Source organism: Accipiter gentilis, chromosome 14 (genome assembly GCF_929443795.1).
Source record: "Accipiter gentilis chromosome 14, bAccGen1.1, whole genome shotgun sequence".
In the NCBI taxonomy this organism is placed as follows: Eukaryota; Metazoa; Chordata; class Aves; order Accipitriformes; family Accipitridae; genus Astur; species Astur gentilis.
Window position 1 is genome coordinate 15954033 of NC_064893.1, and position 22390 is coordinate 15976422.

The 22390-nt window shown below is 51.9% G+C and overlaps 1 protein-coding gene across 1 annotated transcript; it reads right to left on the bottom strand.

Moving 5' to 3' along the window:
* Positions 1–1725: 1725 nt before the first annotated feature.
* Positions 1726–21856, bottom strand: LOC126045535 (centrosome-associated protein CEP250-like). The gene is made up of 18 exons (XM_049816827.1): positions 21176–21856; positions 18638–21044; positions 17926–17982; positions 17118–17200; positions 16378–16543; positions 15526–15632; positions 14248–14475; positions 13587–13731; positions 13156–13302; positions 12741–12971; positions 10966–11159; positions 8600–8727; positions 8225–8394; positions 7229–7408; positions 3967–6486; positions 3055–3210; positions 2511–2618; positions 1726–2343 (listed from the first exon to the last, which is right to left on the bottom strand). The coding sequence occupies exons 2-18, from the start codon at positions 18734–18736 to the stop codon at positions 2092–2094; spliced, it is 4971 nt and encodes a 1656-aa protein (XP_049672784.1). The 5' UTR covers positions 18737–21044; positions 21176–21856; the 3' UTR covers positions 1726–2091.
* Positions 21857–22390: the final 534 nt, after the last annotated feature.

Here is a 22390-nt window from a genome sequence, read left to right on the forward strand (position 1 = left end):
CACCTGAAAGAGGCAAAAGGCCGAGCTCAGACAAGCCCACGCTCTTAGGACCAGCCGTAGCTCCACAGATCCGGCCGTCAGGGAAGACGCACCCTCCAGCTCCAGCCCGGACCAACACGTTGTCCTTGTGGAACGGGAACTAACAGGTTGCCAGAGCCACCCCGAACTGAGCTCAGATTACCGACAATGCCGAGCTTCTTTCTGGCATACCATTCACAGGCCCAACACCGAGACATGACATGCATATTAAAGAGAGAGGTTGCTACAGGATTTCGTAACCCAACCCTTTTTTTCAAAGGAGAGATTTGGGCTACTGCCACCTTAGTTCCACATGCTTTCTCCTCAGCAGGAGGCCTGCTGCTTACACAAGGTAGTGCAGAACCGTTCTGTTACGATCTACTTTAGAAACCTGACAGCTAGCACGTGAAAGGGGAGAAAACGCTCACGCTTCCTAACTTCAGAGCATTTCACAAATGAGCAGAGCAAAATCTGATGAACACAGCCCAGGGGGCAAAGGAGCCTTAAAGGACTGCTGAGGCCTTCAAAATCCTCAAACTCTTATTATTTCCTGGCAACAGCGGGTCGTGCCTGCTGGGCTTTTTGGTGGGAGAGACCCAGCTGCTCTCACCTCCTGTCAGCTTTGCAGGGCAGGGCAGCGCAGCCACAGCAGCTCTGGCATGTTGCCCTCTGCCTGCTTTGGAGCGGAGGAGATGCCAGCACTGGGAGCAGCGCTCGGTGCTTTGCTGTTTCGGGGAGAACAGCTCAGGCCGGAGGTTCTGCTCTGTTTTCAAAGTGACGTGTGCTTTGCCAAGGGCTCTGTCCCACGTGGGAATGCCATCCCCAACCTCCAGCTAGGAGTACGAAAATACTCTTTCTTGGCAAATGAACTCAAATAACAGAAGCAATTCCTAAAGGAGTTTTATGGCTTATGGAACCTGCTCCGTTTGAATTACAATACCAAGGTCTGCCAACGTAAAGCCAAACCAGGTAAAAAGAGGGTCCCTAATCTGCTAAGCATCTAGAGCAGACTAGGTGGGAAACTCGGGCAGCCAGCTCCGGAAGGGGAACGCGAGGTGCTGAATTAGAAGCCGGTAGCGCGCACGGAAAGCAAGACGTCAGAGGGACTTCACAGCAAACGATACGCGTAGGCTAGGGAACACCACCCCTGAAGAGAGGGACAGCTCTGACCTTCTCTCTGAAATAATAAGGGCACCTTTGTGCAGCTGGCCTTGGAAGCCTCCCACGCTTTGGTAGGTAACCCAGAGGTACGCGTGGGAGAAGCGGCCGTCTGCTGCTAAGAGCATCTCCCAGGAAGGGGGAGATCAAGTTCCAGTTCTGCTGTTTCCCAGACCCAGAGGGGTGCCCCAACTAGCCAGCTGAGGACGATGCTTTGAGCAGAGCACCTTCATTTTCCTGCTGAACTGCTGGAGTAGGTCCACAGTGCGGGCAGACACAACCGTCACAGGGGGAAGGGGGTTCTATCCGTTATCTGTAGCAACGGAACTGCAGGCGCTGAGGCTTCCCGGTGAAAACACCCTTAAGGTATAACTTGATGGCTTCAGCGGTGTGCTCGGCTCACTTGCCAGAGCTGAGCACCGTGTACTTTACTCGCATAAATCTTACAAGCATTTTGCCCTGAACGTCTGTGAAGATTCACCTCCTCCGGGAGGCCAGGGCGTACCAGACGCTTAAAAGCACATGGAGGAGGAGCCTGGCGACTGCTGCTACTGCCAGTACCGCTGTCAAGGGATGCGCTAGGGTTCAGGAGCTGGGATGTACACTCTTGCACTGATAAAACAAGCGTCCACGCTGTGCTTAGGTCTCCGACTCGGCCCGATACTGGGATCGTGATCAGCACAGCATAGCAATAGGAGACTAACGGTTGCCCGAAGGCTGTAAGCTCTGGCGCTGCCTCAGACCCCTGGAGCTCAGATAGAGTGCAAGCTCTACTGTTAACGGAGTCAAGGGAAAATGGAAGCCGTCAACAAGATGAGTAAGACTCAAGGGGAACATCCTTAGAATCTTCTCTATATTCAGGCGAGTGCCAGTTCTCTGAATTTCCTCCAATCCCTCTCCCACCACGCCTGACCTCTAGGCAAGCCAGAGCCTAGACCTAGGTGCATGACGTTGTGTGGCCATGGCCAACAGATGTGTCTGACTGACTGGGTATTTCCACTGCCTGGTGTACTCACTTCCCGACAGCCAAACAAAACTCGGGCTGTAGCATCGTGCAAAGCTGTGCCCCTCAGTACAGCCACGGCAGCTTTTGACGAGAGCCTTCCCACTCCTCACCTGGTTCTGCAACTCAGCTAATCGACGACTGCAGCGAGCGTGAGACTCCTCCTGTGAAGAAAATGCAAGGATTTCCTTTTGGTCTCCAGTTTGGCCAGGGCCATGGTCTACGTTCCACTTCTCTTGGGTCTATGCTGGGGGGATGCTGCCACTGGGATTTGCCACTGTTCCTCTGTACGGCCAGACCCTCCTCCCACCAAGGAAGATTCTGTTCTCACCTGTCTAGAAGCAGCCATCTTGTGCTGGTCAGAGAGCGAAAATCCGCACGCATCCGGCAGCGACCGACCACTGTGATATCTCTTCAGTCTCCTCCGTTCGCGTTCCACCTGCAGGCGATAGGTGATAGGAGAAAGGGTGACAGAAACCTGCCACCAAACAAGGAGCAAAAGGAGCTCTGGACATCATGGCAAGGAGATTTCTGCTCTGCTCAGAGGCTGTTAATTGCCCCAGAGAACGCTGCGGGCAAAAAGCACTCAAAGTAGGCTATGGAAGAGAAAGAGCAAGAGGAAACAGGTCCTGACACAAGAGTGTCAAATGTGCGTGTATGGGGACACTGGGGCAAGAAGGCTGGGACCGGAGCGAATGCGCATTTGTGAAGGCAACGGGGTGCCAGAAGAGAGAGCAAATACAAAAGCGTGTGTCCACAGGGGGAAGCGGGAGAGGGAAGGAAACAAGCAGAGGACTCCAAAGTGCTGTCTGTGGAAATGTGGTGTGATCCAGAGGACCGTGAGGCTTTGCAGAGGCAGTGAAAGCCTGTTTTACCTGCTCGAGAGTCCTCCTGAGCTCAGCATTGAGTTGCTTCAGCTCCGCCTTCTCCAGTTCCAGCCTTGCAACTGCTCGCTGCAGACATTCCAGCTGCTGTGACAGGAGTCTCTTCTCCGAGAGCCATGATAGCTGCTCCCCTTCTGCAATAGCCTGCTGGGCATACAGAGAGGAGTTTATGTTGAGCTGGTGCCCCATAAGGGTTAGGAGGGACAGAATCGACAAGTCGGGGAGTGTGACCGGACTCGGGAATGGACAGTGCCAAGTCCCTTCTGCTCCTCCGGGTTGACGGGCCAAAACAACACACTCTCTTCCTAGGGGCCCTCCTCCCGATCGCCGTGGGGAAATCCACACAGATTTGCCTTCCGGCTTTTTGGACCGCAGCACAAGTACATCCTGAATGCGCAATGAAGCCCTTCACCTGATCAGGCAACGGTACGAATGCCGTTATTTTTAATACACTGGAAAAGCTGTACCTCCAAAATCGACATCTCTGAAAGCACCGTCAGCGCAGCTGCTGTGCAACCATCGTTACAAAATTCTGCTAAGGCTAGTCCCTTACTTTGGTCAACTGTGCCCCTACCTTTCCATGCCAAACCCCAACCGCGACACGTTGGCTAAGCTTGCCTACGCAGGAGAGAACCAATTACCCATCCCCAACGTTTGGGCTTGGGGTAACTCTAACAGCAAGCTCCGTAGTTCTTTCAGTAGTTCGGGGGCTGACAGAAAACATGTCAGCAGGGGAATGCCTTGAGCTACGCAGACAGGCAAGCCTGCTGGCTACAACCGCAGTTTCTTTGGCCAAGCAGGTCATGTATTTATGGGACTACATATTCCCGTATCTTTATGGGCATCATCCTTAGAATCCTTTATAGGCATTTTAGTTGACTGATGATCAGTCACACTGCCTACCTGATGATGAAACCGGTCCGTGTCCCTCTCCGAAACCATGCTCTGCAGGATGGCTATTTCTTCCCTCAGAGTCCCATTGGCCATTTCACTCTTGGTAAGGGCAAGAGTCAGAGCTTGTGCCTTCTCTTTCCATTTGACTTCTCTGCTCTCGGTCTGCTTCAAAACAGCAATCGTGCGCTCCAATTCTTCCCCCTTGGCTTTCCGCTCATCCTCCAGTTGTTGCGTTAGCTCCTTCTGTCTTTGCAAGGAACGGTCTCTCTCCTGGAGAACTCGCCTCTTCTCTGCTTCCTCTTCCTCCCATTTCTGGAGTTTCTGGATTTGTTTCTGCAGGGTCTCTCCGCCATCCTTCCATCGCAAAGCTGATGTTAATTGTTTCAAGAGCTCGCTCTGCCTCCTAAGCTCTTGTTCTCTCTCTCTCAGAGTCTTCTCTAAGTACCCGACTCTGTCTCTGTGGTTCTTGATCTCTTCATCCTTCTTTGTCAGAGTCGGCTGAACATGCTGGAGATCTTCCCGAAGAGCTCTTACCTCCTCTTTTAACTCTTTTAGTTCACCTTCAGCCTTGGCCTCTTGCTCCTTCTCACGCAAGGCTTCTTCCAGGAGCTTCTCTCGCTCTCTGCCATGCCTAACCTCTTCATTCTCCTTGGTTAGCCTCAGCTGGAGATTCTGCAAGGTCTTCAGTTCTTCTTCTTGGCGCTGGAGTTTTTGCATGAGAGTTTCATTGTCTTCATCTCTCTTCCTCACCGCTTGCTCAAGCAGATCCACTTGCTGCTGGCATGACGTTAGCGCTACTTTCGTGCTTTCTTCACGAAGCCGGAACATGTTCATTTGCTCGGTCTGCCTGAGGAACTCCGAGTGGTTCTCCTTCAAGATTTGGCTCATTTTGTCTAGATCCTGCTCTAGACTCTTGGCCCGCTTGCCTTCTAACTCCTTCTGCTCTCGAAGCTCCTGGACGTGCTCTTGCAAAGACACTATCTCTTGATCTCTCGCTTCTAGAGAAGATTCAGCGTATTCTAGTTTTTGCTGTATGGCTTCGGTCTGCATCGCTGCCTCCTCCTTTTGCTGTTGAAGCTTAGCGATAGCTTCCTCCAGAACCTCTACCTTTTCCTCTCTTTCTTTCAGAGTCAGCTTTGTTGCTTGGAGATTTGTTTGCTCAGCTTCATGCCTTTCCTCCTTTTCCTTCCACGCCTCACATTGCTTTCTAAGGGATAGAATTTCGTGTTCTTTTTCCTTCAGTGCCACTTGAAGCTGCTGCAGAATTTCCTTCTGCTGTCCAGAGCCTCGCTCTTGTTTTTGGAAGGTCTCAATCAGTTCCTTCTGAGATTCAATCATTAAATCCTTTTCTTTCAGTACTGCTGTAGTGTATTCTAAGTCTCTGTGCAAGACATTCATCTGTTCTTCTGTTTTCTCCGCGTAGCTCCTTGCTTGTTGCTTTTGGATGTCTAGGAGTCTGTCCTTTTCTTTTAAGGCTCCTAAGGTCTGCTCCAGTTGGTCGCGGACAGTCCTTAACTGCATTTCCATGACTTCTTCAGCTTCCCGGATTTGCTTTTGTTGTGACTCAAGCTCTTGATCCTTTTCAGATAAAGACAGGGTCATCTTTTCTAGTGTACCACGAAGCTCTTGCAGGTAGCCCTCTTGCTGTTCCTTGTACTGCTGCAAGAGTCTTAACTGATCCCTTTGAGAATCACACTCGCTCTCTCTGTCCTTAAGAACTGCCCTCAGGTGTCCAAGGCTCGCGTGCAGAGATTTCACCTGTTCTCTCTCCATTTCCAGCGCTTGGATCTGCTGAGTCAGAGACTGCAGCTCCAAATTCTTCTCCTTCAAGTTTCCTTTCATATGATCAAGATCCACCTGCAGATTTCTCACTTGTGATGCACCGTCTCGTTCTAGAGTCATTATTTTCCCCTCCTGGAATCGCATCTCCCGGTCTCTCTCCTCCAGCTCTTTGCTCATCTTGCTGACAGCAGTCCTCTGCAGTTCTCGCTGCTTCTCCAGCTCCCGTATCTGTTCTTGCTGGGATCCGATCTCCCGGTCTCTCTCCTCCAGCTCTTTGCTCATCTTGCTGACAGCAGTCCTCAGCATTTCTTGCTGCTTCTCCAGCTCCTGTAGCTGTTCTTGCTGGGATTCAACCTTCTGGTTCTTCTCTGTTATGTCCTTGATAACCTCACTGACAGTGGTTTCATGCATTTCTTTCTGGTTCTCCAGCATTCTCATCTGTTCCTGGTACAACTTCATTTCTCCCTCCCTCTCTGACAGGATGGCAGTCATATGAGTGAGACTCTCCTGCAAAGCTTGTCTCTGTGCTGCCTCTTTTTGGAGCATCTGGATTTTCTCCCGCTGCGTTTCCACTTCCTCGTTTTTGATTTTTAAGACAGACAATGTAGTTTGAAGTTCTTGTTCAAGGCAGCGATTCCTATCTGTTGCTGCATTTGCTCGGGTTTCGGAGGCTGTGACCGAGTCCTGAAGAAGTTTCATCTCCCGTACCAGTTCTTCTTTAACTGCTCGCAGTCTGTCCCGTTCCTGCTGCAAAACAGTGACAAAGAGGTTCAATAATTCCACCCACGTATGTTTGCTTGTCGTACTAGATTTGAACTCCTGCTTCAGTGGCTGCCCCCTCCCTCCCTGCCTCTCGGGACATTGTAAGACCTTCCCCGCGCCACCCCCCTTTCGGTTGCGTCTTTCCCAGCTTACTCGGCCAGTCCCGTCTTCCTTTTTGCCCTTCTCCGAACCTCTTCTAGCTCTAGTGTGTTCTTTTGGGGAGGAGCTGCCAGAACTGCAGCCAGGATTTAAAGTCCAGACTAACCATGATTTAGGCAGTGGCACGATGATGTTCTCTCTGATAGGGAGGGAGGAAGGGAAGACAGAACAACCCCGTTGTTGGGGTTGGGCGTTGGGGGGGTTTTTTGGACCTCTACCGTGTAGAGTTTTCAGGGTACCATCCTCTAGAACACCACTGTGCCCTCTTGAAGGAGCAGTGGTCAGACCACAGACACAGTTACAGTGTTCATGTTCTCTTCAGGCTGCAACGCGCTTCCTGCCTTTCTTAAACCTACACTGGGGTAGCCTCTCGCATTACAGGCCCTGTCCCTCACGGCACAAAGGTCTCACGGCTGCCAAGGCATCGCTCCTCTTTACAAAGGGGTATCTAAGAGACGCTTCTACCCAGACGGACGGTGTCCAGAGAAGCACTGCCAATAAGGAGCCCAGAAGAGTAAAAAAAAAACAACAAAAAAACCCACACGAATTCTCCTTTCACAGTCTTTACCTCTTGCTTGGCACTTTCCGCTCTCGTCCGTTCCTCCTCTTGTTGAGCTTGCATGGTAGCAACTTTCTGCTTCATATCAAACAGCTTCTTCTCGTGCTCCCTTTCCGTCTCTGCCTTCTCCTTTTCCCACTGCTCCAGCATCTCCTGTAGCTCTGAATGGTGCCCTTCCCGCTTGCTTGCCTGATGAGGGGAGAAAAAGACTTCAGGATGGAGTCCCAGCCAAGCTTCTCAAAAAAATGGGAAGCTTCATCCCTCCCACAAACCCCCACCTCGACAGCGCACAGTAGTGGCTTTGTGCCCTCCACAAATCATGTCCGATCAAGGAACTTAAAAGGAGGGTCAGCTGGTGGAAGAAGAGGAGATGTTACCTTCCCCTCTCTGGCGGCTGCCTGTTTCCTAGCACCTCTCGCCTACGGGATTTCTCTCTAGTCTCAGAGTCTCTATTTTCAAAGCTCAACTCCATTCTCATCAAGGAAAAGATGCAGATGGACTGCAGGGTGAGAAAGAGGCCAGCACCCCGATGCCCTAGTCACAAGACGGGCCACGAACTCACGTACCAGGAACAAGGGGCTGTTCTATCTGTTCTGTATGCTTTAAGCCCAAAGATAACACCTCTGTCAACCATGAAAGGACAGAAAGAAAGGAACAAAGTTCCCGCGACTCCAGTTGGCAGGAAAGTTAGGACTCTGCTTCACGGTAGACAGGAGTCTGCTAAGATCCTACCCCTTTACTGCCATGCCTTGGGTGGGGACCACCCAACCTTCTGCTCAACTCGTCTTAGGCCCACACGGAATCCGTGGCTTGCATTTACTGTCCCGGCATAGTCCCGTAGGTCTTCACGTGCTTTCAAGTGCGAGCCGTTGGCTCTGCTGCCTGGCCTAGCAACGTGTGGCCTATGACAGACGCTTGCTGCCATTTCACACGCTCAGGCTATTATTCTTCTAAAGCCAGCCCACAAAGCTTGCCTCAAGAATTCAGAAGCATATTGTTTCCTACCAGCTCTTGCCGGAGCTTGTTTATTTCCACTTCGTGAGCCGTTTCCCGAAGTTTCAGGGTATCGTTATACTGCTCTTCTGTCCGCAAGAGCTGTTGCGCCATGTTTTCCCGTTCCTGCTTCATGAGAGATCTCTCTGCTTCCAGCTCACATTGAAGGCACTTCACTTCCCCTGCAAACGTGGCAAATGGCAAGATTCAGGGCCTACACAAACAGCGGTTCTGACTTCACTAACCTTAAGCCATTTGAATTTCAGTGTCGGAGGGATCTGTCCCCAGCTCCTGCGCTCCTTAGAAGCACTGCACACAGAGAGCTATTTTTATGCCATCCTCCCTAGGCAGGGGGATCACCAGAAACAAAGCACACGAGGCTCTCACCTTGTATCACCTCCTTGGCCTGCCTGACTGTCTGAAGTTGGATTTCAAGCTGACTCCTGGCGATCTCCAGCTGAGATAAGCGCTGCTGAGCCTCAAGCAGGCTGGATTCCAGGGTCTCCCTCCCGCACCTACAAGACGCCAATACGGAGAGAAAGGAGTTTCTTGCTCCTGACGCCCACAGGGAGCTAGTCCAGTAGGAACTGGTTCAAGATCCCTACCCCTCAGTACGGAAAATGGGTTGCGTGGAAACTGGGATACAGAAGGCATATTTCTGCCATTTAAAAGAGCAAGGCAGGCCCCTCTGAGGGAATGCCCAGGCTTTCCTTATGACCTAGCGTAACACAGAAAGCCCAGCCAAATTTGATCTCCACAGGCAAATCTTAAATTGCTATTGTCTGATCTATGACACACGGGTAGCTGCGCTCACCAAGTCTGTGGCAGCAAGCAAAAGCCCAGCCTCTGCTCACAGCCCTTTGCTCATCGTCACTTCCAGGTTGCTCTGCAGGGGCACAGAGTAAGAGGATCTCCCTGGCTGACTCGTGACTTTTTGATGCTGTTCGTAGTGTACGTACAGGGAGGTGATCTTCCAGACTCCCTATATTTCAAAGGGACTAAAGCAATACATCAGATCCTATAGTAAAATCTCATGCTTGTAAGCAGCATTTCTAAGAAATCTGAACTAGATTTTACCTGAACAAGGACTACCTGAAAGGAGAGACAGGTAGCCTTCAGTTTAAACTCTTGGAAGTTCACGAGAAAAACTGGCTACTTTTCTCTAAGCGTTGCTAACGAAGCAGGCAGTAGCCCAAACGACTTGCCGCTCTTTAAAATGGAAGTTGTAGTACTGCGGAGGCAAATTGTTACATCCACAGCCTTCAACCAACTGCTACGTATGACACACAGGATTCTGCAACCAGGAGCTGAAGTTGCCTCCCTGATCTAACACGGCGTCCGGTGTGCCAGGTTCCTACCATACACAGCACTGCCTCACTAGAACAGGCGTGCAACCAGGATAACATCCTTCAGGGTAAAGGGGCACCCGAGTGGTACAGCAATAAGACCCACAACAGTAGGATTTCACTGCTCTGATGGACGATGGAGGGTCTATCTTCAAGAAGGAGAACGAGCACATATTTCTGACTACGCCAATCTCTGGCAGTCCAGAGTAAATATGCTCCATTTTAAGGATAAATCAAAGTCAGTCTCTAAACCAGAACAGAGAAGATAAAGAGTCCAAAACTGTGACGACAACAACAGGCTCTTAAGAACAACATCTGGCAAGAATAGTTGCTGCAGCCCAATAATTGACAGAACATAATTCAGCTGGATCAAATAAGAGGAGCTGGAGCTCAGAAGCAGCAGCAGCTCTCAAGAAACAGACCGAGTCAAAATGGTGTTTATCAGCCTTGCTAACAACATACTCTGGAGTGGTAAGGCGTAAAAGTCAAGAAGCATGACAAACAACCTCTCATTTGTACAGCTCTGCAAGGTCAGGAGTCTTCTAAAAAAGACCTGAGAGGAGGACAAACCTCTCGATACGTTGGGCAGTTTGGGGTGGTTGGTTTTTTTTAAAAGCAGAACTTGTCACACGTGATCTTAGAAACCTGATCCAGCAGAAGGACAAAATCTTGTTCCTTCCCTGCATAAACTCCTCCATGATGTCTGTCTCAAAACAGCACGTGGTAAGGAGTACCGGACCCACACACCAATGATGGGCAACAATTCCCGCAGACTGGCGAGCATTCAAAAGAGGCTTCCCTGCTGCTGGTGTAACCAACTCTAGGTCCTGCACCACAGGTAACAAGAGTTAGACTAGAAAGAGTAGGCCCTCAAGATTTTCAGCACGAGCCTCTAGCTTCACCCTAAACGGCAGTGTCCTACTCGCCATGTCCGTACGTAATAGCCTTGAATTCTGAAGATCCCCTGTCAAACTACTGGATAAGGAAAGATCCAAGTTCAAACGTGCAGAACGAGAAACCAAAACCAGAAAGAAGCTTTGGGTTTCAGTAAACATCTGCATGGTTTAATTATTACTCAATGCAGAGCCAAGGTACCAGATACCGAGGAATTACGCTGGCTTGCTTTGGACTTCACACAGGAACGTGCAAGGGGGCATAAACATGAGCCCCAGGCTCAGGAGAGCTTTGTTAGCTTTAGCTGTCAGAAAAATAACATTCAAACCATGCTGTACTGGTTTGGGTTTTTGGTTGGGTTTTTTTGCTCGAGATTCTTTCATTTTCTGTCCATGGAAGGTGAAAACAGCTCAAAAGCATACAGGATGCAATGAAGCCTCGCGTAATGATTATCACCTCTATAATTACAGCCATTAAATAATCTCCTGCCTAGGGTCTCCCCCCTGCCTTTACCTGGCCTCTGCCAGCTGCTCTGCAAGGCCTCGTCTGTCCCGCTCCGTGGCTGCCAGTCGCGCCTCTAGGGCAGCCTTCTCGTGCGCCAGCAATTCCTTCTCTTTGGATACGTTGGCCAGTGCCTGCACTTGGCGAGAGGACTCCTGCCGCAACTGCTCCAGACCACTGCTAGCTGACTCTTGCTGGCGGTGAACCTGAAAGCGGGACAAAATACAGTTAGAGTCCTTTCTCTGGAGTTCTGTGCAGAGCCAGCCAGTGCCACTTCTGAATCAGCTAGAGGAGAGAGAGCTCCGGTACTCTGGCCTGAAAGTTTAAGAGCATCTGCTTCATACCGCCCTAACAGCCTGGGCTGCCAAAAGGCACTAGGGCTGTTAACCTGAAAGCCATGTGTAATAAGGCCCTACTGGGTTGCCTGGGACCAGGCGGCCCCTTCAGGACAAACGTACACACCCCAGACTACATCTTTTCACGCAAAAATACCACATCTTCCACAACTGCCACCTTGCAAACTAAAGTTCTATCAGAATCTATTCCAGTGCTGGAAATTTCCAGGAACCGTTGAGCAAGAGCAACTTTGCTCGCCGAACAAAGTGGAAATACACATGGTTTCTCCTTCTAGAAGAAGAAAAACCAACATCAAAGCGTCACCTTGTCGCAAAACACCACCACACACCTACTTCAGTGTGTACAGCAGTTGGATGCAAAGAGGTGATCCTTGGCAGGGAAACAGCCCTCGTGGTGAGCAGTGTCATTCAGTGATTTACGGAAGTCCGGCTGGTGTGGCCAAAGAGACGGTAGACTCTACTTGGACAGTAGTTCATGTCAACAATACTGTTTACTTGTCTTACACAAACAAGTTGTCCAATAGACCTTGCTGGCATTCAAGCCTGAAGACTAACTGTCGTTTTTTGGCTTTCTTCTGCAGTGATGCCAATACACCTCTGACGGGTGTTTGCCAAACAGACCACGTACTCCAAAACTAAGACTGTCTAACAGAGAACAGACCATCAGACACAAACAATTCTCCTCTCAAAGTTACCCCCTAAGACCTAAGATTGTACATTATGAAACCGACACTGAAAGGATGGCAAACTCCCTAGTCTCCTCCAGCGATACAATTCTCCCAAGCTCTTTTTCCACTCTACCAAAACCAGTTAGTCCAGAGTAAACAGTCTTCTGTGATCACCTCTTTCTCAGCTTCTCCCTCAAAGCCTAAAGAGGATCTAGCAATTCAAAGCGGCACGTATGTCCTAAAATACAGTTTCAACAATTTCAGGATGTCATTCCCGTTGTTAGCAGTACAGGACAGCAGACGCTGACTTGCCCCTTTGTCCCGCCCTCCAGGACCCAACAAGCGGAGCTTGGAAAGTTGCAGACCTCACAACAAAAAGCGTAAATAGAAACATGCAGCCCCGGGGGTTTTTGGCCTCAGAAAATGGGTGAAGAGCTACCCTGTTTGCTTCTTTCGACGCATGTGAGAGTAGCAGCCTCACGCAGATTCGTGGGCAAGGCAAATCACCTCTCTGCAGCTTATCAAAAGCCAAAAAAGAGGCCAACACAGCCAGGTGGATTAAAGGAATCTCTAGAAGCAGAGAATTGCACAACAGCTCTGCAAGCCACCAACACATTTCCAGAAGGAAGTAAACAAGGCCGTCAGACCCCCAGCGCTACCAAGTGTCTCCTTGACAAAAAACACTGCAGAATCCAACAGATACAGCTTCACTGAGCCAAGCAGCCAAAAGCCCACCCAGAAAGCACCAGGTTTTTGGTCTCACCTCATTGAGTTTCTCTTGGGTTTCTGCCTTCTCCTCTGCCAGCATCCTCAGCTCTGCCTGCAGCCCCTCCTGTTGCTCCTCTGCTTTCTTCAGCAGCTGCTCCAGGTGGGCTTTCTCTGCGCTCAGCGCCTCATTTGCTCTTTCACACAAGTTCAGCTTCTCCTGGTCAGAGATCTTTGCTCTCTCCATCTCGTCCACTTTGCCTGACAGAACGTCATGCTCTTGCTCCAGCTACAATCACAGAAGCACAGAGGAAATAAAATAACAGTAAGGTTTACTCTGTAGGAGCTTCGGCTTGGACAAGGAAAAGAGCAACGTTTCCACATTCAGACAGTCATACTGTCCGAAGGCAAGAAGGCTGAGAAGCAGCAGCTGGAGACAAACACCTGGCAAGATCTTTGACAACTCTGCTCACCTGCAAGACGAGTTTGTTCAGCTGCACTTTATCCAACGCAAGAGCTTCATTGATACTGCTCATGTTCGCTGCTGCAACCTGTAGATCGGCTATCTCAGCAGTCAGCTTATTCTGAGCCCCTGTCAACTCTGCTACTGACTGCTCTGCCTGCAGAGACAAAAGAACAACATGACAACAAAGACAGGAAAATCCCTGACCTCAAGCAGCAACTCCAGGTCCCCTGTTGTGTCTCTGACACGCTCCCAGTTCCGCATTCCCAACAAGCACGTGGGCACTAACTACACCGGAGAGCCTCTGTGGTCCGATCACCATTTTCCAAGAAGGACAACAACATTGTCCCTGGCTTCTACTGCCAGAAACACCATCTGTGGTGGTCTTGCTATCACAACTGCCTCTCCCACAAGTGCTGCCTCGGAATAAGGTGACCATACCTTTTCCAGTGCCACGGTAAGCTCGTGTTTCTCTTGCTTCAGAAGATCCCTCTGAAGGTGCGATTCCTCCAGCATCTCTCTTGCGACTACCAACTCGCTCTGTAATAATGAGTGTTCTCCTTCAAGTGCAGCTAAGTCCTTCAGTCTATGAGAAGGGGAAAGACAAACAAGTTTTTAACGCAAACTCATAATCACAGGATGATTCAGGTTTGTATGTGTGATGTTGCAAAATGGCACTCCTTGCCCCAAAGGCCTTCTGCACTCAGTCTAGCGTGGAAACGGCAGTACGGAGGGGCTACGTTGCATATGATGGTCCTGTGCAAATTCCTCCCAACTCCTTTAGCACAGCCCTGGGTAGCAAAAGGGCTGTGCAAGAGACACAGCTCTCTTTACGCTCGTCTCCATTTCTCACCAAGAATCAGTTAACAGCAAAAACATTGTAATATGCCATCTCTTTTCTAGTCCTGCCTTCCTCACAAGAGCTTCTGTCTGTCAGACAGCTTTTTCTATCCGTTCTGTTGAAGGCAATAGTTTGACTAGGGACAGGAACAAGGCTGTGCAGAATGGGTGCGTTTTAAACGTGAACACAGCCCATCCTATGAATCCAACAAGCACCCACAGAAGATAACGCTGCTAACAGCAAAGTTGAAAACACACTCACCTGTCCTGAAGCTCCTTCTTCTCCGGGTCCCCTTCGACTTGTAAGCGCATCACTTCCCAAGTCTTCTGGCTTATTTCCTCTCCCGCTTGCTGCTGTGCCTGATCCTCGAGGACAGGTCTACCCGGCGTAACGGGTGCCCAGGGCCGTACGCCACAGTTTAGGCGGGAGCAGTTTACAAGTATAGATCCAGAAAGCCTCATTTGCTCTGCCTTCAGCTCTGACAAATCTCTGAAGAAGAATCAAGAAAGAGGTAATGTTCACGCCACCATCTTTATCAGCTGGCTCGCTTCCGAAGCACGGCATTGCGCAACAGCAAAAGCCGGCAGGAAAGACGACATCTTCGCTGGGGACGAATCGTTCACCTGACACTTTGGGATCAGGACACATCTTGATCCTTGGGCAATGGGTCTATTTGATGGTTGAGGAACGCATCTATTTTCTCCCCAGAGAGAAGAGGAAATGTACGGAACAGCCAGAAGGCTTCGAGAATTAACTAGCGGGTCAGGCATACTCTACGCATTAAGGAAAGCTTATCACCAAAGGTGGTAAACGGCTGACGGTAACCCAGAGTTTGAAATTGCATGCTGACACCAGAAGAATTTACTCTTAGGCTACGCTATTTGTCTCTGCACAGAAGGCACCTGTGAGAAAGGAACCTCAGAGGGCCCAAGAACAAGAAAACAATCGTAAAAGGGAGGGATCAAACTAAGCAAAATCAATTGGAGAAATGTAATAGCAGGGTAGAGAAGCTATTCTTTCTCTCAACAGTGTTGGTACAGGAATAAGCGGATGCAAACTGACCAGGACAAACGTAGGCTGGAAATGAGAAGGAAAAAATAACTACATACATATTCATGAATGATCTTTCCATCGGGAGCAGTGGGAAAGGAAAGACAGTGAGATTTAAGGCAAATTTTAACCACTCTGTAACAGGGGGCCGCTCCACATGCTGCATGCATAGCTTTGGTGAGTCTCTCCCAACTCGCCCACATATGCCTGTGTCTGTGTTAATATGCCCAAACATCACCATAGCCAAGTTCACCTGTTCAGGGCCTCTGCATTGCTTATAGCCTGAGCCCCTCAGCGTTATCTGAAAACCAGCATCAAACAAAATGATTCGGAGTATAGCCTAAGGCATGCTTAATGCCATCGCTTCAGACTACCAAAGGAGAAATTGTATCTTTAGCCGCAGCTAGCGTAACATCAAGGCTCAAAAAGCAGCTGTGAAGGGAAGCTATGTTTTTTCTGCAACGAGATCTAGCCTTCACTTCTACTCACCGGTCAGTGGCAGTCTTCATTTCCAGGAAATGACAGCGGAAGGTGACCACCTGACGCCACAGGCTGAGTAGACGGCTGCGTTCACCCCTTAGGTAGCTGTCATAAAGCTAAACAGGCAAAGGCAAAAAGAAATGCCAATTCAGCCTTCGCTGTCGCTGTACAAGCCTTTCAGAGAGGAGAGGGTACAACCGTCATCACCGAGTCTCCTTTAAGAACTATTCCAACGGGGGGGGTGGGGGTGGGGAGCATCAAGGACTGAAGAGCCACCACAGAGGCATCCTCAGTAGACCTGCCACCTGACTGCAAAGAAGGGAACAGCCACACTTCCCCTGCAGGAGCGGGTATCAACACAGCAAACCGATCGCGATTCATCATCTCGCCTTGCAGAGGTGTCTAACAGGCTCGGTGGAGGAAGACAAAAACAAGCCCCTCCGAGACCAGTGTCAGATTTGCTTACAACAGCCTATTAGTAAGGGAGGCCTGTCTTGTTCTTCTGTTGGCTACCCTGAATCCAAAAACACACAGACCTCTCTTCGGTCTCCACTGCTGCAGACAGAGATTTAGGAACTATTAAAAAACAGACGAGCGTTCATGTGTCACTGCCCTCCAGTGACCAGCAAGAGCAAGCATTTGCCTTTGAGAACGACCAGTACGGTCACAGCACGCGGGCATCTTCCATCACCACAATTTGCTGACACTCCTCCATCTCACACCCCTGTCTTCTGCTCATAAACACCAATACATCCTCAACGGTGCCACGACTTTCACACGGCAAGTTCTCTAGGCCAGAAATAAAACCCATTCTCATTCCACCCCAGCATCGCGTCCGACGTTCCCGTCGCCCAGCCTTACCTCACGTTCACTGCGCCACTCGCTCTCCTTCACTTCCAGCTCCTCCCGGGCCCTCATCCAATCCACCGTCAGTCTTCCAACATCTTCTTTAAGGGCTGAATTAACCGCATTCGCTTCATCGAGCTGTTCCTGCAGGAGAGTGTTCACTTCTGCCAGATTCTCACACCTTGGAAAGGGAGAAACAGCAACGAGGTCACTGAACGACTGCTATCCACAAGCAGCGTCTCCGTGATTTCCCAACTCCCTCAACACTGACTTTGTTGTCAAACTGAGAGGCCCTAAAAGTGCTTTCTAGGATTAACTAAGATCTCTCTGTGATGGCATGCTCATTTGCTTCTCCTTGCTTTAAGCCTTCTACTTCCACCTCCAATTTCGGTTTCCCCTTCTACTTTGACGATGCCCACAGTTCACGTCTTGCCTCCCCTTCGTGCTGTCTGATCACCGGATGCATCGCCTTTCTCTAGCACTCTCCTGACCCGCTCACCTACTGAACCACAGAATAATTTAGCCTGGAAAGGGACCTTTGGAAGTCACCCGGAATAACCCCCCCGCTCAAAACAGAGCCATTCAGCACACAACACTATTACTGCACCACAGAAAACAAGACTGTGGACCTTTCTGCTTTCAAAGCAGCTTGCCCAACTGCTCCCCTTGGGGAGACCAGGGAGCACTGACAGGTTTTCCCTCACTTCCACGAGCATCCAGGATACCAGGTATGAGGGAACGCTTCTTCCTTGTACCTCTGCTGCTCCTCTTCCACCCGAAGCAGTGCTTTCTCCAGGCTCTGGTCTTCTGTGGCTTCCCACCTGCCTGGAAGGGGTCCCTTCAGAAGAAAGGAAAAGTTTAGTCAAATTCTCGCCTTCCCTTCACTGCTGTTAGCATCCACCGCTTTCCGCTCCATTCGCTTGGGTAGCTCAGGAGCTCGTGGCTTCTTCCAGGCGTAACAGTGTCGTGACTATGGAGAGCAAGGGAGGGGAAGGGTGGTGCTCAATGCGAGCAGCTCTCCTCAGTCCCGCACTGTGGCACTCTCGCAGCTAGGTCTCCTTAGCTCACAACCGTGAGTGCTCTCTTCGACTTGAAGCCTGGGAACGCTCTCCTACTCTCCCACCCTTTGTTCTTCCTAGGTTTGCTTTAGCCGTGAAGCAGAAAGAAAAGCCCATAGCCGTATGCTGAACGCCAGCATTCTTGCCTTCCAAAATGCCACGTTTCAACCCGCTCTTTTTCAGAGACGGCCATAGAACCTAACAGGCAGTGTAGCCCTCTCCTGAGCCCTAGGACAAAATGTTACGCCAGCAATAAAGCACTCTTTCTCAAAACTAAACCCCCCCTCCACAGGGTTTCCTGCACCCGCATTTCTGGGACCACTGACTCCTCCAAGAACGGCAACTGGACAAAACACTCGCAGGCAAGCTTACAGCGCTTCTTTAAACCCTCAGGCAGCAAAATCTTGCTTCCCTCTGCCCTCTGCCATTGCTTTGGGGAGCTTGCTTTGGCCCGCGTTAACAAACGCTACCTACACGGTCTTTACTTGGCAACCTGCACACTCACCCCTCCTGCTGCCAGCTGCTGCTCCAACTCTCGACACCGAGTCCGGTACTGCAGTACCTGGACGGAGACATAGAATGAAGATGAGCGAATGAATGCAGCTTGTGACAGGCTCGGCTCCTCCTGCATTAGCTTTTCTCCAAGTCTTTACAGCCCAAGCACAGTGCGTTTCACAGCGCTGCCGATGCCGCCCACAAGAAGTCGTTACCATACAGGGAAGCTTCGCTTTATCTCCTGAGACGGGGCTTCTTTTCCACGTACTGCTACCTGCTCACCCTAAGAGCTGCCTGCCTCGGCCCGGGGCCGCCCCAAACCACCCCCGCCGGCTCGGCTCCTGCCTCTGGGACAGCCCCCTGCTAACGTGGCCCAACAAAGGCGCCTGCGAGCCGGGGGGCTGCTTTATTTCAGGACGGACAAGCCCTCACGAGAGGCTCGGCAGGGTGACAGCGGCAGGGCCAGGCGCCCAGCGGGACGGGCCGGGCCGGGCGGAGGAGGGCGGCTCCCGGGGCCTCCCCCGAGCTGCGGGCTCGGCGCCGTCCCGCCCGCGGCAGCGCCGGGGAACGCCCCGGGGAGGGCCCCGCTGGGGCCGCGCCTTCGCCCCCCGACATCGCCGAGGCCCCTCTCAGCGCTGCGCGGGCGGCCCGGGCACCCCGGCCCCGCCACCGCGGCCCGGCCCCGGGCAGCTCCCCGCCGGGCCGGCGCCCCCGCTCCTCACCTTCGCCTGCAGCTTCCGCACCAGCACCGCTTGCCGGTGCTGCGCCTCCTCCGAGCTCTGCAGCCGGCGCCGCAGGGAGGCCTGGCTCCGCGCCGCCATGCCCCCGCTCTCCAGCCGGGCTCCGCCGCCTGACGGGCCCCGCGGCGGGGGCTGCTCCGCGGCCTGCCCCGGCGGACCGCGCTCAGGCGCCTGCCGCGGCGGGCGCAGCGGCTCACCCTGCCGGCCGGGCGCGACCGGGAGAGCCGGGCTCGCTCTGTGGCGGCGCTTCGCTTCTCGCTTCTCGCTCTTCGCTCCTCGCTTCTCGCTCCTCGCTGAGGGTGCGGCGGCGGGCTGCGGTGCTGCCGCGGGGGAGAGGCCGCCCCGGCAGCCGCTCGCTCCAGCGCGTTCCGCTCAGAGACCGTTAAGGGCCCCGCAGAACGCTGGGGGCAAAAAGCGCCCCCGGTGCAGTCTGGGAGAGAAGGAGCGCGAGGAAAGCCCAGAGGGTCGGATGGCGGGGTCTGGGGCCACTGGGGCAAGAAGGGCGGGACCGCAGGGACCCTGGAAAAGGTCCATCGCCCAGGGAAGCCAGCTGAAGAGCTGGCACTTGCTACGAAAAGCTCCAACTTCAGCCCCTGGAGCCGGAGTTCCCATCTAGTACGAAAGCCAAGCACACATAGGTGCAATGACTGACGCTTTCGCTCCCTGTTGTGCAGCAGGAACGGGACGGACTGCAAGCAGGGGGAGAAAAACCGGCACGGCAGAGAAAAGTTCAAAGTTACAGGACAACGAACGCTGTGAATTAAGCTTTATTTCGTGAGCACGTGAAGAAATGCAACAAACACACACGACAAACAGGGCTCGGTCCCCTTTGCCCGGGCTACTCTCTGACGTGAATTCACTCAAGCCGTCATGTTTCCTAACTTACAACCCGTAACACTAAAAGTCCTGGGCTTATGGCGGGGGGGCAGGGGGAAAAAGAAAAAAAACCCAAAAGCAAAACCAAAAAAAAGACGTTGTTTCTCCCTAGTGAGAGTGCTCATCCTTCCTCCTCCGTCACCGCGCGGGCGTCCCCCGTATCACACTGTGAAGCACAAAAGCCCCAGCAGTCCAGCTGCTGTTGAATCTCCTTCAAAGGCTTTTTGGCTCAGCTGCTGTTTTATACCTTCCAGCTTGGAAGTCTGGTCTATACCATTTCCAAAAGTCAGCAGATTCTGACAATACTGCCAGGCAAAGATGGGGGCTGCAGGAGACAGCCAGCTGCAGGTGCTAATGGCTGCATCATGGCCCTTTAGCTCTTCCTGGCCACCTGTGCTGCCTACCTGGTGCTCCCCCTTCAACCCAAAGGCGCTGCTCCCAGCATACATCGGGCCTTAGCGTGAGCTGGGCTAGCCCAAATCTGAGCAGGAGCTGAGCGAACAGTCACACTCCACCCCTTGGTGCAGTCAAACATCTAGCGAACCCGCTGCTTCGGCGAGTGGAGGTACCGTTACTCCTCTTGCCTCGCCTCCAGGGATCTGAGGCAGCGCCAGAGCTTACAGCCTTCGGGCAACCGTTAGTCTCCTATTGCTATGCTGTGCTGATCACGATCCCAGTATCGGGCCGAGTCCGAGACCTAAAACAAGCGTCCACGCTGTGCTTATCAGTGCAAGAGTGTACATCCCAGCTCCTGAACCCTAGCGCATCCCTTGACAGCGGTACTGGCAGTAGCAGCAGTCGCCAGGCTCCTCTTCCACGTGCCTTTAAGGGTCTGGTACGCCCTGGTCTCCCGGAGGAGGTGAATCTTCGCAGGCGTTCAGGGCAAAATGCCTGTAAGATTTATGCGAGTAAAGTACACGGTGCTCAGCTCTGGCAAGTGAGCCGAGCATACCGCTGAAGCCATCAAGTTATACCTTAAGGGTGTTTTCACCGGGAAGCCTCAGCGCCTGCAGTTCCGTTGCTACAGATAACGGATTGAACCCCCTTCCCCCTGTGACGGTTGTGTCTGCCCGCACTGTGGACCTACTCCAGCAGTTCAGCAGGAAAATGAAGGTGCTCTGCTCCAAGCATCGTCCTCAAATGGCTAGCTGGATTAAAACGCTTCAGGTAGTACCAGAAGAACCCCAATCCCTTTCAGATGTTCACATGGAGAAGGAGGGCATCTGGGAGTGCCTCTTCCCCTCCACCCACTGGAAAGGGGCTTGGATGGCTTTCAGGCATTTGCACTGTCGCGTCTAAGCGAGGATGGAGTCTTAAGCTATGCAAAACGGCAAAAACCAATGGAGGGTGATGATATAGATTGACACGTCTCTTACCTGTGTTTCTCTCTCAGCTTCACCACCATGGGCAAAAGTTCATATAGCGCAAACACACCAGGCAGGCCCTGGTCTCCCAGTAGCCCCTTGGCTATCTTCTCATGTCGTGTAACTGAAAACGGGTTAGTCCTTACCACCTAGCAGGAAACAAACACAGCAAACGTCGTTTCGTTAGCGAGGCACAGGAAAGGCTACTAAAACACAAGTTCAGTGAGCCGTATCAGTGTAGCCCTGCCCACTCACTTGTGGGGGGCCTGACAGTACTTACAAAGGGTCATAAGAAAAGCACCATCAGGATCGAGTCTATTTTTCCTACAGGCTATCAGTTAAAGCCCCAGCTAGCCCAAAGAATGAGTGACGCATCAGTGCCCAGGCCGGACTGTTTCGGTCTCTGCTGGCAAGTAACGGCACAAGCTGCTCCTCTCGACCTCAACCCCAAGTCCACGTCATCTTCCACCAAAATGTAGTCCACCCAAGCATGCTTCAGGAGACAGCACCGGTAGGAGAAAGCCATACGGATATGCAAGCGTGCGAAAAACGGAAGTGATACATAAAGGCAGGAGAGTGCCAGGGCTGCAGAAGGACACAGATTGCCCATCTTGATATAAACGAAGATCACCCTGCAGCATTCTCCTGCACCCTGCCGTTCTTCTAACCCTTGCCCATACCAGTCCTATTCTTAGAGCAAATCAACTGGGTTTCTGTAAAAAATGACATTACGTTCCCCTATTGACATTATCCCTAAAATGACATGATTATCCCCAATAAGCTATCTGACCAGGAAGGCCAAGGCGTGGCTGGAACTGAACCTGGCAAGGGACGCAAAGAATAACAAGAAGGGCTTCTACAGGTGTGTCGGCCCAAAAAGGAAGGTCAAAGAACGCGTACACTTCCCTCCCCCCCGATGAGCAAGACTGGCAAACTGGTTACAAGGGACAAGGAGAAGGCCGAGGTACTCAACAACTTTTTTGCCTCAGTCTTCACGGGCAGCCTCTCTTCCCACACCTCTCCAGTGGGTGGACCGCAAGACGGAGACTAGGGCAGCAAAGGCCCTCCCACTGTAAGAGAAGATCAGGTTCGTGACCACCTGAGGAACCTGAACATACCTACGTCCATGGGACCTGACGAGATGCAGATCCCAGAGTCCTGAGGGAACTGGCTGATGGAGTTGCCAAGCCGCTCTCCACGCTCTTTGGAAAGTCACGGCAGTCGGGTGAAGTCCCTGGTGACTGGAAAAAGGGAAGCATGACACCCATTTTTAAAAAAGGTAGAAAGGAGGACCCTGAGAACTACCAACTGGTCAGCCTCACCTCCCTCTGGGCCTGGGAAGGTCATGGAACAGATCCTCCTAGAAGCTATGCTAAGGCACGTGTTGGACGGGGAGGTGAGTCGAGGCAGCCAGCACGGCTTCACCAAGGGCAAGTCCTGCCTGGCCAACCTAGCGGCCTTCTATGATGGAACGACTACACTAGCGGACCAGGGA